Source organism: Onychostruthus taczanowskii, unplaced genomic scaffold (assembly GCF_017590055.1).
Source record: "Onychostruthus taczanowskii isolate IOZ18803 unplaced genomic scaffold, ASM1759005v1 scaffold38, whole genome shotgun sequence".
In the NCBI taxonomy this organism is placed as follows: Eukaryota; Metazoa; Chordata; class Aves; order Passeriformes; family Passeridae; genus Onychostruthus; species Onychostruthus taczanowskii.
This window is the reverse complement of record NW_024501237.1, coordinates 5,523,709-5,537,319: the sequence shown is the minus strand read 5'-3', so window position 1 is coordinate 5,537,319 and position 13,611 is coordinate 5,523,709. Positions and strand designations below refer to the sequence as shown.

Sequence of the window (13,611 nt, the reverse complement as noted above, 5' to 3'; positions counted from 1 at the left end):
GAATGGAAAAAAGAAAGTAACAAATTAATTTTTTTTTTAAAAAGATGAAATTATTAATTATATTATTGATGAACTAAAAATCATATGAAATTGCTGTAAGACCAAGTTGCTGCTATTTTGTACTGTGCCAGTGCCTACGGACTCCAGTGTGTATCAGAACCACTAGAAAACAGGAGGTATATACAAAAGCAAAAGGCATATTTTCAAACTTGCAGGACGATTTTCACTGCATTTGGCATTAGATACAACTGGTCAAAACCAGCACCTTACAGAAAAAGGATCTGAATTAACACCTAACATTCCATTTGTGCATTATTGAAAGCTGCGGGCGAGAATCCCTGCCCTGGAAGTGCAGCTGTAGCTGCGAGGTTGTCATAGTTACTACCTGATCTGCTCTTTAGATAGAAGCCCTTATCTAAATGGGATCGGTGAAATGCCACCCTCTGATGTTACAGACCCGGTGGAAGATCTGCTAGGAGTACAGCAGTGTGTGGAAATCACAACCACAATTTGTACTTTACACCGTCTTATCAGAAAGCCTAGGATCAGCAACATCCACTTTGGGGAGCCTCCTGCACCCGTGCTGTGAGCAGGGGGAATTTACCTTCACAAAGTCAAATCATCCAACAACTTCAAATCCCTCTTGCAAATATCCTCTACTGCAGCACCCACAAAATAAAGGTGGCTACAACCAACACAATTTGTGTGCTAACATCCTTGCACATCATTCCATTTGTGCATTATTGAAAGCTGCGGGCGAGAATCCCTGCCCTGGAAGTGCAGCTGTAGCTGCGAGGTTGTCATAGTTACTACCTGATCTGCTCTTTAGATAGAAGCCCTTATCTAAATGGGATCGGTGAAATGCCACCCTCTGATGTTACAGACCCGGTGGAAGATCTGCTAGGAGTACAGCAGTGTGTGGAAATCACAACCACAATTTGTACTTTACACCGTGGGATCAGAAAGCCTAGGATCAGCAACATCCACTTTGGGGAGCCTCCTGCACCCGTGCTGTGAGCAGGGGGAATTTACCTTCACAAAGTCAAATCATCCAACAACTTCAAATCCCTCTTGCAAATATCCTCTACTGCAGCACCCACAAAATAAAGGTGGCTACAACCAACACAATTTGTGTGCTAACATCCTTGCACATCCTACACCAGCATGGTCTGACAGGTTTTGGGGATTCTTCTCCAGCTGTCAGCGGCCATCTGTTGACTCATGTCTTTATGTACAGACACACAGGCACAAAAGACACCACCTTATTCTTTTCTTGTTCTTTTTGTAGAACATGCCAGCTGGTAGCTGTGTAATAGGATCCTGACTCCACAGCTAAGGCTTCTTAGCACAACACTATCAGAAATTATGTATAATTAGTAGAAATTAAAAGAGAAGCATTTACAGTTGGCATTTCCTCTTTCATCATTATTATTAGCAATTGTTTTTTTATATTTATTTTACATAAAATTAATTTAATAATGTTGCATTAAAGATTTGATCACATACAAAACTAGATATTGAAGTGGAATTGTGCCCTTTTAAAATTTTTACAATTGGAAGGTTGTTTTTCTAGTTCACTTTCCTCATTCTAAAAAGCACAGATGACGTTCAGTGACTTAGCAGCCCTTGTCCCATTTCCAGTGGGATTAAAGTGATTTCCAAATTGCACAGCTTATATTTCTGATAATAAATATGTTATCTTGTGCTTTTAGCCTGCTATACTTCATGAAAACCTCTGGGTGAAGACAAAGGAAGTGGTGTAGAGGATGTCTGGGATCACCTGGTTGGGATGTAAGCACTGATGAGTTACTCTGTGGGTAATGATGAGAGATTACTGCATCAATAGCTCTTGCTCCTGTGGGAGATTTCAATATTCCCTAACATTAAGTGGCAAAGAAGCAGCTTGGCTGAGCAGGGAACTCCTTGTGGTGCTCAAGAGGATCTTTGGAAGCAAGGTGGGGCTTTGCAGCAAGATTTCAGAGCTGTGGTTGGTACATGCAGGGAGAGGAGAGGAAAGGCCAAAGGCCCATTAGGGCTGAAACTGGCCAGTGTTGAGTCACTTAAGGCTTTCTTAAGTGTGTCAATAGCAAAGACAGCTGGAAAGAAAACACTGGAACTTGCTGAAGACTGTCACCTGACTAACACTAAGATAAAGCAAAGGCATGGAATGCTTTTTTTGTTTGCCTCAGTCTTTAGTGCCACTGATAGAAGTTGGTCTGCCCAGACTCCTGAGCCCACAGGGGTGGGAGAAGTGACTTTCCATTTGCTGACGCTGAATTTCCAAGGGCATGATGGAAGACCCAGGGAACTACAGACCTGTTAGTCTGACCTCAGTTCTGGAATGAGGTGTTTCCATTCCAAATTCTTTTTCCTTCAATTTAACTAAAACCAGCAGATGAGGATCAAATAATAGAATGTTTCTCTTACATTTATGTTTTTCACAGTAATTTGCTGAGTTTTCCCAGTATTTGCGTACAAATTGGAGATTCCTCATAATATTTAAGAAACTGAGATAACTCTCAGGTTGATGAAAATAGCAGAAGGTGGTTCTAAAAAAAATACACTGAGAAAGTGACAGTCAGATCATCTGTTATGTTTGCACTGGCAGCAAAGTGTGGCACAAAGCTTGCAGAGGAAGAGCAGCAGCACTGCACAGGTCTGTACAGGTATCCTGCCTACCTCACAGGGAATCAGGCACAAGGATATTTCAGGCATATTGGAGGGTTCATTTGAAGTGTCTGGCTCCTCCACACCACCAAACACAAGCAGCAAGCCCAAGGGAGCCACCAGCACAGGCTGATAGCCAACAACTGCATGTCTTTAAGAGTACTCTACCCACAGAATGTTGGAAGCTGTGACAAATCACGTCGGCAGCAGGCAGTGGGGACACCACAGCAGCAGAATTGCTGAGGCAGAAGGAGGGCGGGGGGGGTCTCTCAAACTCTGTTTAGATGCCACACAGAATTTCGTGCCATCCACAACCATCTGTAGTGTGAGAGACTTCTTGAAGAGCTGTGGGATTTCCTGAGGAGGCACCATGAGAAGAAGGTGATGGCTCCTTTATTTTGTGGGATAAAAAGCCATGGCTCTCTGCTGCTCTTGTATCCCTTTGCTAGAAGAAAACACAGGAAACTCTGCTTGTTTTGCTATGCCTATTTCTCCTGAAGTGTGTGCATATTTTTTGCAACTGCTCTTCACTTTCATCTCATTACATTTGTGTAGGAAATTGTGTTAATGCTCAGGGCTTTATCCAGTGCAAAAAGCAGCAGGACTGAACAGTTTGCTTGCTCACCGTTCCACACACTCCTTTACGACAGCGAAATTGCCATCGCCAATCACCTTCCCCACTTTATACTTCTCAAGAATGGTAGATGACCCTGAGAACTTGTTTCCATTCAAGCCTGTAAAAAAATAGAGAAGTCAATAATGCAAGCTGAAGAGAAGTGTCAGCAGGATACAATGTATCCCCAATGGGTTCCACAGACAAAAAACAGTCACAAATACAAAACAAAACTTAAAAGCAAGTTGTTTTCTCTGCTGCAATTCCCTTGGTTTTATCTCAAGTGTAAAGAAGAACAAGATGAACCCAAAGATATTTGACCTTTGAACACATAAATAAGCCTCTTGCTATGTTCTTGTATAGGCATATTCTAAAAGTAAAGAATGCAGTTAGAAGTTCTTAATCTAAAATTTTCTGACCTCAAATTACTTTTTTGACTTCTTTTTTTTGCAAACTCAAAGCAAAAATGCAAATAATATTCAGCTACAATGTATATAAAAGACCCAAAAAGTTTTCTTTCTTTCTTCAGGAATCTGCTGAATTCCTTCAAGTTTTTATAGGTACTCCTAGAACATCCAAAATGCAAGTAATTTTGATAGATGCTTATTTTAGTATTTTTAAAATAAAATACATTACCCCAACATGAAATTTAAAAATATTTCAAAATAATTGACTTTGCTGTAAAGAGATGAGGAATGAAAGGTTTCATTTAGCTAAGGTCAGTTGATTGGCCAGTGGTTCCACCTGAAGCACAATGAACTCTTTTGAGGAGGGTTCCTCTTTCAATCCAGCCACAAAACACATTTCTAGTGATAATGCAGGTCATGTTCAAAAGCAGCCAAATTCCTGACAGCAACTCTTGAAGAGCAAGGTCCAGTAATACGCTACCAATGGACAAAAAAACTATCAAAATTTATCTCCTTACTTTACTGCCTTGATGCGTGAATTGGGCTAAAATTTTTACAAGGTGAACCAACAAGATAACAAACATCTCTAAACAGAAAATGATTTGGAGTCTTCAGAAACCACCAGATAGTGCTAACACAAGTATCATCCACAGCAAAATTCTGGCAAAGATTGCCAGCAGTTCCTGGTGCACTACCTTCGGGACTCTGGCAACGGAGTGATTCAGGTATACCATTCACGTTGGAAGAAGATCCACCATGTGGGGAGATCTGTGGAAGTACAAAAGAACTTCTAATTTCTGATGGTAATCACAAGAAAGAGCCATACAAAAAAGCAGCAAAGTTGAAAAAAACCCCACTAAAAACACTTATACAAATTCAGTTTACTTTTCTACTCCTGTCTTATTTTCATTCTTGTTTTCTCAAAGTTCATCATCATTGTCACTTGTAACAATTCAAGATTCAGCCACAATATTTCTATTTAGAAAAGCAGTTGAACAGATTTCAGTAACAGCAAAGGAAAGTCCTTTTAGCTACACCTGCAATTTTGGCCTAGGTGGTCAGGTACATCTATGATAGTCAGATTTATTCAGACATCTATTGTGCTATATTTTAGGCTATTATAGATGTGAAGATTTTTGTGAAGATTTTGACACCTACAAACATTTCAATATAGAGGTCAGATTTGTATCCAGACATAGATCCAGTTTTAGTAACTGTGACACTGTAAATAAACAAATATCTAAATAATTTTCAAGCACAACAGCTGAAGAAAACTGATTTTCCTGCACTAACAACTTAATTGATACTGGATTTGAATCTTCATTATTCTGCTTTAAGTCATCCTGTCATGCTGCCCAGGGATGTAAACGACACTAAGTTTTTATTTTGGAAAGGGGTGGAGGCATAGGAATGAATGCCTTAAATAGTCAAATATACTGGACGTGTTCTGTGCACCACTTTTATAAGCTCTCCTATTACAGTTATGTATAGGGATGCTGCATGAATTTAAAATAAAGTTTAGATCATTCCCCCTCCTCTATGTAACATTTCTTGCTGTTCTGTGAAGTTCCAGATCTTGTTTTCTTCATGGGCCATTCTGGTGGCTTTCAGCACTCACCACAGGAAGGATTAAAATGCTTCTCTGCCTTAAGCTCAGTGTCTGTTGAAATGGCTTTTCGAGACACCGAGAATGCAAATGCAGCATTTTGCCTTTTAGCTGACATTGTCTGGTTACACTGCTGAATATTTTAAATCATTAACACTATTGTCAGGGAAAGAACTGAACTGACAGATAGGGATATTGTCTAAAGGCTCATGAAATGCTAATGAATGCTTAAGTTTCTAGTGGCAGCTGAGCTGCCAAATCAGCTAAAGGTACAGTAACTAGGAGCTGTACAACTTCATTTTGCAGAGCCCCTGAAACAACAAAGTTTACCAGTGTTTGGCATAGAAGTAGCACCAAACAGCAAGCAGGCAGCTATTACTCTGCTCCTTGTTAATAACTTAAACCCAGGCTGTGTTAAGGCTGCTGTCTTTCTGAGTTATCTGTCTATTTAACAGGGATTAGGAACAAGGACATTTGGGTTAAATGACATTTGTACAAAATCACGAGTCAGTCTCTTAGCCAGTCAGACACATTTTCTTCAAGCATGAAGCAGAGATAGCAGAACAGACCATGGCCAAATATCAGTCATCAGCCTAAAATATTAATCTATTTTGGGTTTTCAGTGAGTGACAATACATGGGAACATCTAGCCCACATTTCCAACTTCCTTAAGTCTTGTAATCAGGGCAGAGCATGACTGGGCACATTCCTTCTTACCACAAGAAGGAAGCAAACATTAACAGGGGAAAAAAGCTTAAATGAATACAAAAATAAAATAAAATTAATGCTGCCATTGTGACTGAGGTGTTAGATAAGAATCTGAAACGGCAGGTTTAACCCTAACTCTGCCATAGCTCCACAGCTGGTGGGATTTTATTTTTTAAGGATCCACAAATACAAACCCTTATTCTCTTGCAGTGGAATGGTACCTTGGTTGGCAAACCTCTGCACTCAGGATTAAGAGTGCCTGTGACTCGAATGTTTGTGGAAACATTTGGGAATTATTTTCATATTGAAAGAAATACCTAACTCCTTGGCAGCTACATGGGATGGTGGTGAATCTAACTGTGGAGTATCAGTATTTCAGTGGAACTGGGGATTAACTTTGCAGAAGTATTCTCTGAAATCTGGGGACACTTTGGTTATGTCATTGTAATTCATCCTGAATGGCTGTAGTAAGAAGGGACTAAAAGACATTCTGAACATAATGCTATTTATATAATCAGTGTTTCATAGAGATATTGTGAGTATTTACTATTATAATGCTTAATAATAACATAATGTGTAAGACAGAAACTCAGTAATTTTTTTTGATCCTTACACATGAATTGTAAATTCACCAAATGCATCACTTAAAGAACCCCTATGAACTGCTGTGGCCCCTGTGTCACTAGGCTGGATAATCACACGTAAATGATCTTTACATATAACTACACACAAAGAACACATGTACAACACTGAAGAGATCAAAAACCTTGATGAAGATAGGCACTAATCCTTCAAATCACTTAAGCACATGTTTAACTCTAAGTACATTAACATCCTCATTGAAGTAAAAGGGACTACTCAATTGCTGAAAGTTAAGCAAGTACTTAAGTTATTTGTTGGATCAGGTTCTAATGCCCTTTCACTTTGGTCATGTGGTCCATCAATTGCAAAAGTAACACCCAAACAAATTCAAACACAAAGTTATTTAGCATAATTCTGAGTCTACGAAAGGTTTCAACTGTAAAGCCTCTTTATTTGGATGGTTTTTTTTCTTTTTAAAAAGATTGCAAGACTTTGTGGTCCTTAATTTCAAGAGGGGACAATAAAGCAATCCAAGTAAGCATAAGGAATTTATGATACCACTTTCCAAAGTTACACCAATTTCCAAATTTAATTTAGTCTTTGGATTTTTTTTTTATGGTACAATGTGTGCAGAATAACAGATGTACTGGTAGAGCTAAGAGTCAAATCACCCATAACAGCTTTGCATGGAAATATACACTTAGAACCAAAGCAAAATGTTAAACCTCTCCACTGCCTCCAGAACAGCAAAAGGACTTCTCTTGGTCAGCTGTCCTGTGACACCAAATGCACCATTACCACTATTATTAACCCATGCACCAGATTTTATCTCCATCGGAATTCAACAGGAAAATAAGCAACTCAGCACATTTGATCAAAAGAGAACACTGCACAGAGTAGTCATTTACTTCATGCCCATACTTCTTAACTTTTACATCTAAATCTTCACCTTGAAACAAAGCCTCTGCTAAGTGAAATGCTGTGTTGCAGAGTAATTCTGGGCTGTTAAAAATAAACAGCCTGAAAAAGACTACATAGGGTATTGGGAGCATAGTATCCACATTTGTCACTTACTGGAATGAAGGCTTTTATTTGGGTTTGTGGGGAAATTCCATCATGTTTACTATTATTAAGACATAGCTTTAATTCCTGACTTCAATATAACCTCAGAGTCCACTATTTAAAACCCTTCTGCAAGCCTGGGATGCTGGACTTACTGTATATAGTGAACAATTAATAGCACAAGGGCACTCTGCTTGGAAGAGCTAGAAAGGACAGAGAGACAGCCCTTCCCTTTAAAGATAAACTGTTCACAAGGAGTTTTTCCTGTGAGGAATTTTCTGTGCCTGAACACACCGCTCCTAACAAAAGAGTTGTGAAGCAGAGGGAATCCTTGGGGACTGAAGAGGCTGCACTTTAAAGGAACAGTGGCATTCAGAGAATATGATATAAGATTCAGTGTCTGAGACTGAGAAGAAATTGCTGCTGCAGTCAGTATTTTTGGAAGCTGGCTGCCTTGATGACTAGCACTATCGCTTATGCTCTACATTGATTGTCAAACTACAAAAAGCTTAGCAAGGTTGTAATCTATAGTAAAATATTTTACTTTGCTCTGGCTTTTCAAATGAAATAGTTTTTAAAGTGCAGTTCAAGTGCAGCTGCTCCTTACAGGAAACAGAAACATCAACTCTGATTTTTTTCCCTTTTTTATGCTGCCTCAAGCTTGTACAAAACCATTATTCAGTCCTGCTGTTTCTCCCTCTACAAAAACAAATATGTACGATTTGTGCACAATAAATCACTCAAAATATTGAACTCCCAAAGACAGAAAACTCTAAAATGCATCTTATTCTCTCACTGACATAGTATTTATATCTAAATTTTCATTCAGCTGTAGTAATGGCACCTTCTTTATACAAGTGCAGGAAGCCAGACTGCTTATCTGTGCAGCAATACAGTCTTAGCAACAAGGAAATATTAAACAATAGGGAAAAGCAATAATCTCCAAGTAATAAAATTGTTCCCTGCTTCCCCCTTTTCTCTCATCAGAGTAAACAAAAAAAAAATATCCCAATTTCACAAAAGGGTGTATAAATTTCTTAAAAGAATATGGTTTTGCATAAAACTATGCCTCTGTGTTACTGGTTTTATGCTTCCCCAAAACACTCCTGACTACTACAACAAAACTGAGAAACAAGTGTGACTGAACAGCACACTTGATCCCTTTGGAACTCCCCTGATAACTTTCCCTATCTTTTGTCTCAGGAGCCCAGCTGGGACACTACTGCTAAACAGATGCATCCTAAAGGACAAAACAAGAGGTACTCACTACCTCAGTAACACATCAGAGCTGAGGTGCTTAATTTGGTTTTGCTGTTCTCCTTGGTCGTATGGGGGTGAATAATTTGACAAAAACCCATTAGTACCCAGCACCAATTAAATTCCAAATTGAAAACGTACAGCAGCCTACTTGAGTGAGAATGGGAAAGGGGACATGTCCAGTTTGGCGAGAAGTGCTTGCTGCTATCAGAATTATCTCTGACTTTATGCAACTTTAATCAGTTAAAAGCAGACAGGGCAGCAGTGGAAAAAACCAAGGCAAATGATCTCGTTTCTAAACTTGTAATTTCATTAAAGAAAGACCAAAGAGCATGTGTTAAATATAGTGCAGACCAGCTGAGAGCCTCAAGCCCAGTGATTCTGGTGTCCTCTACTGTAAGCTCCATAGAGGTGCTGTCCAGACAGACACAGTTCTAATTTTCCATGTCAGAACTATTATTGCTCTTGAAAATTATTGAACCAAACAGCTACTGATATAATTTTAAATTAATTTAAAATTGAACAATTAAACAAATAAATTAAACAAATAAATTAAAATAATCAAAATCCTTTGTCAGAATTATCACAAGCAGTCTGGCAAAAACCAGTGCCAATACTCCTTTCAAAACAAGACTTGATAACAATTAGCATGTCAAAACCCAAATCTGAGCACTATGCAAATCACGTCCTCTAGCCAGTCTCTTAACAGAGAAAACAGTTTTCCACAGAATTATGCAGCCTCTTCACAAGTGCTGTGCTCACCAATAGGAGCTATTACTTGATCAGAATAATCAGTGCAAACCATCCAGTCTGCTTCCAGAAAGGCTGCAATTTATGATTCCATAAGAAAATTCCCCTTGAAAGGACAGCTGCACAAATGCAGCAATGAGATGCTCCCCTGTAATCCAGAATGTTCCTTTTATTTCACTGAGCCAAAGGCACAGAGCAGCCTCCAAGATCTGCAAATGCAGCCAGTTCTGAAGTGGGAGAGGAAGAGAAATCACTTGGTGCAACACAGAAAAATCTGTCAGACATCAGGCTGCTCCCAAAGGAAGAACTCAAACCCTTTCTGGCAGGAGACTGGATTGAGGGGTGAAATTGGTGCCAGGGAGTAATAAGTCTGCTTTAGATGAAACTTGGGCAATGCTACAGGCTATAAGACAATACTACATTTCTGTAGCTGAAGGGATACAAATTGCTTGGAGGATTTCTGCAGTCCACAAAAAAATGGAAAATTTAGAGGAAAAAGTGGCATATTCAAGCCAGCATCACACACTGCCTTTCCTAAGCTGAGTGTTTAACCCAGACAAAACACAAAAATCTTACTTCAGATCTATTCTCCACATTAGCAAAAATCATACTTGCAAGGCTACTCTCCAAAATTATAGCTTTTTATTTTTCCTTCAGTACCAGCGTCACACAGTCACACAGTAAAGAAATTTAGGGAGCTTAATGGTTCTTGCACTTACCTTGAGTCCACGAAAGCTGCCTGGGCTTGTTGGTGAAGAACTGGAGGACTTTGTAGATTTTGGGGTGGATAACTGACTGCTTGGGGTTCCATTAACTGGCCAAAGCAATGAAAATAAAAAAAATGAAAGAAAAGATGAATAAAAATCAAAAGTTATTACTGAAGTCGGCAAACATAGACCAAAACAGAGTCCTCAGTATTTAGGAATATCATATATATTTGCATGTCACAAAACTGCACCCTGAAAGTTCATGTGGCTGGATATGGGATCAAGGAGACAGGAAACATTGCATTGTCATTCCAGAGATTAAAAAGGCCCATTCTGTCCTTTGCCAGGGCAAGGGGTTTGGGCACAGAAACAAAGAAAAAAAAAAACAGCCACAGCCTTTAAAAATTGCATAATAAATTGTGGTATCACACAATAACATTTATAGAAAGAAAATGTTTCTGAGGATATTTGACCCTCCTCCTCTTCAGTTTGGATCAAGGCCTCACTTTCTAGGTAGAATATTTCACAGAACAGGAGTTCTAATAAGAAGAATTAACTGTTTGCATAACAGAAAACTTCAGCAGTAGTTCAGAAAATGTTGATTTAGGGGGAAAAAACCTCAACAAGAGAAAAGCTAGTAAGTTGTTTTTGAGCTTCCAACAAGTACAAGTGTCTTTGAAAATACAATACCCTCTTGTCTTAAAGAGTTCATTCATTTTCAGTCCAGATTTTTAGACAGGCCTCATACAACATTTGTTATCTCTCTGGTGTATTGAATATAACTTAGGTCAGTCCTTGTATTTTTCCGAAAAGGTCAAACTGACAAATTTCATTATGCAGGGACAATAGTACACTGCCCATCAGACACAAATAGGATGCAATGTTATATGATGAGACATCATTTCTTTTCAGCTGATCCTCATTTTTCATGGGAGAGAAAAATACTAGGCAGAAATTTAAGAGCTAATAATGCTTCATAGCACAGTGATGAATTATACCTCCAGAAAGAAAAGACAACATGGTAAACAGAAACTGAGCTTCAATCAAATAACCTCACAATTCCTTCACATATTCAGGTCTGTCACGGGTTATGCATAATTTCTTAAATTACTGGATTTATTTTACAAGTGTCCACTGACCCAGCACACTAACATTATCTGAGTATGGGAGATGGCTTTCAAGGACTATTTTTACAGCCTGGGCAGCCCATCTGCCACTAGGCCAGGCTGACTGCACTGCAACTTCCACAAATCCCTGGTTTTCACAAAAATCTCCTCTGGTGTTTGATGTTAAGATATAACTAATTGGTGTTTAGTTATTCTATAAGTCTATCTTGAAGTCTGATAACTTGGATTTATATTCCCAGTTGTGTTACAGGATCAAGACCTTAGTATCTTCTTTTAAAAGTATTCAGTGTATTTAGGATATTTTCATCTTGATTTTAACTGAAAATACCTGTAAGAAAAACAGGTGATTTTTTTTTGTTTGTTTGTTTGGGGTTTTTTTGTTGTTTTTTTGGGGGTTTTTTTTGAGAAGCTGAAAACATCTAAGAGTACACTACCCTGTTGAAGTTGTAGACTCCAACAATTTGTTCTGGATAACCAATGCATCCTTGCTCTAGAAAGAATTTGCAAGTATGACAATGGCAAGGGCTAGGGACTGCTATCTTACTGTTTTCTGCTTCTTGCATGACCAAAAATGAGATACTTCAGTAGAAATATCTCAGAGTTTGCTTCCAAATGACAAACTAGTACTACAGGAGGAAGATTTTTTTTGTTTGTTCTAAGATTCTTTTATACAGCTCACAGAAATGTCACTACTTCCTGGACATGACCACTGTAAGCCATCCTTGTCTAAGTCACCACCATCCTCTTTAAGCATTGGCAGAACCACTAAGTTGTTCCAGTGAAACTGGGTGGTTAACATAACGTGCTTCCCTCCCAAAACTGTCCAAGGAAGAAGAGCCCAGATTGCACTGACAGTGCCGCAGCTCTTTGCTAATATCTCAGCTATTCCTGGTGAAGAAGGGCAGTGTTCTGAGCCAGGGGCATGACTAGATGACACCCAGAGGTGCCTTCCAACTTTTGTGCCTATATAGAACACACGGTTCGTTCTGCTGAGGATCCTGCTGGAAAGAGCTGTCTGCAGATTCCTCTTTGCCGGTGCCTTCGGAGAGCCACTGCACGTCAGCTGCTGAGCAACTGCAACAACAGGGAAAGCTGGAACTGGCCCTGCCCAGGTGTAAAGATTTTGCATCTACAGGGAGTTAGCCAGCTGCTTGTGCTGGCTCTGGCTGGGGTGCAATTAATTTTCTTCACAGCAGCTAGCACAGGGCTACATTTTGGATTTGTGCTGGGAAGTGCTGCTAATGCAGGGATGTTCCTGTGATTGCTGAGCATAAGCAGCATCGAGGCCTTTTCTGCTCTTCACGAGCTGAGAGGGGACACAGGTAGAAGAGCTGGCCCCAGTTATCCAAGGAATATTGCAGACCATACAGCACCATGCTCAGCAGTAAAATGAGAGGGAATGCTGGCAGACACTGCTCCAGGACAAGATGGCATCAGTCAGCTGCTCATTCACATCACTTGTTGTTCTTGGGTTTTATTTCTCTCTCTTTGTTTTTCATTGCAGTATCATTGTTGCTATTACTATTGTTACTTCAGTTACTAAACAACTCATATCTCAACCCATGAGTTTTCTAAATTTCACCCTTCCAATTCAGTTCCTTTATTCTGCGGCAGCACAGAAGTCAGGAAGTGCCTGTGTGGTGCTTAGTTGCTGGCCAAGGTTGAACCATGACACTGCTATTTCAGACAGCAGCATTTTTTTCTCTTCCCTCACTCAATAAACAGCAATCTGTATTGGCACAAATCTGCTGCTATGGATTTGCTGGTTATTCCCTATGTATGCCAAACTTACCTTTTTAATCTATTTTCTAAGCATAAATTATTTTGAGGTTTCTTTCCACATGCACACCAGTGAATACACAGAAAAAAAACCCAAAACTTTTCTGTAATTCTGAAGTAGTGCATGTTAGGCTACATGTCTGGCACACTGGAATGTTTAAAACTTAAAAATCTATTAATAACCTCTTAATTGTTTACTTCTAGTATGAGCCAAAGACTCAATTTATTTGCTAATCAATTGGTATGTTACTTGTTTCACAAATGCTTTGACTTTGAACTGAAAGTACGATTCCTCAGTTATTGTAGAATTTAGGCTGAAGTAATACAAGAAAAATAAGAAATTGCA

At 39.2% G+C, this 13,611-nt stretch overlaps 1 protein-coding gene across 2 annotated transcripts in view; it reads right to left on the bottom strand.

Annotated features, from left to right (window-relative positions):
- DCLK2 (doublecortin like kinase 2) overlaps nt 1-13,611 on the bottom strand; it is an 80,599-nt gene that overhangs the window by 18,118 nt on the left and 48,870 nt on the right. For both annotated transcript variants that reach the window (XM_041411906.1, XM_041411907.1), the window contains 3 exons: nt 10,372-10,466; nt 4,383-4,455; nt 3,293-3,401 (listed from right to left, as the gene is read on the bottom strand). In XM_041411906.1, the coding sequence (XP_041267840.1) occupies nt 3,293-3,401; nt 4,383-4,455; nt 10,372-10,466 (277 nt within the window). The remainder of the gene's footprint in view (nt 1-3,292; nt 3,402-4,382; nt 4,456-10,371; nt 10,467-13,611) is intronic.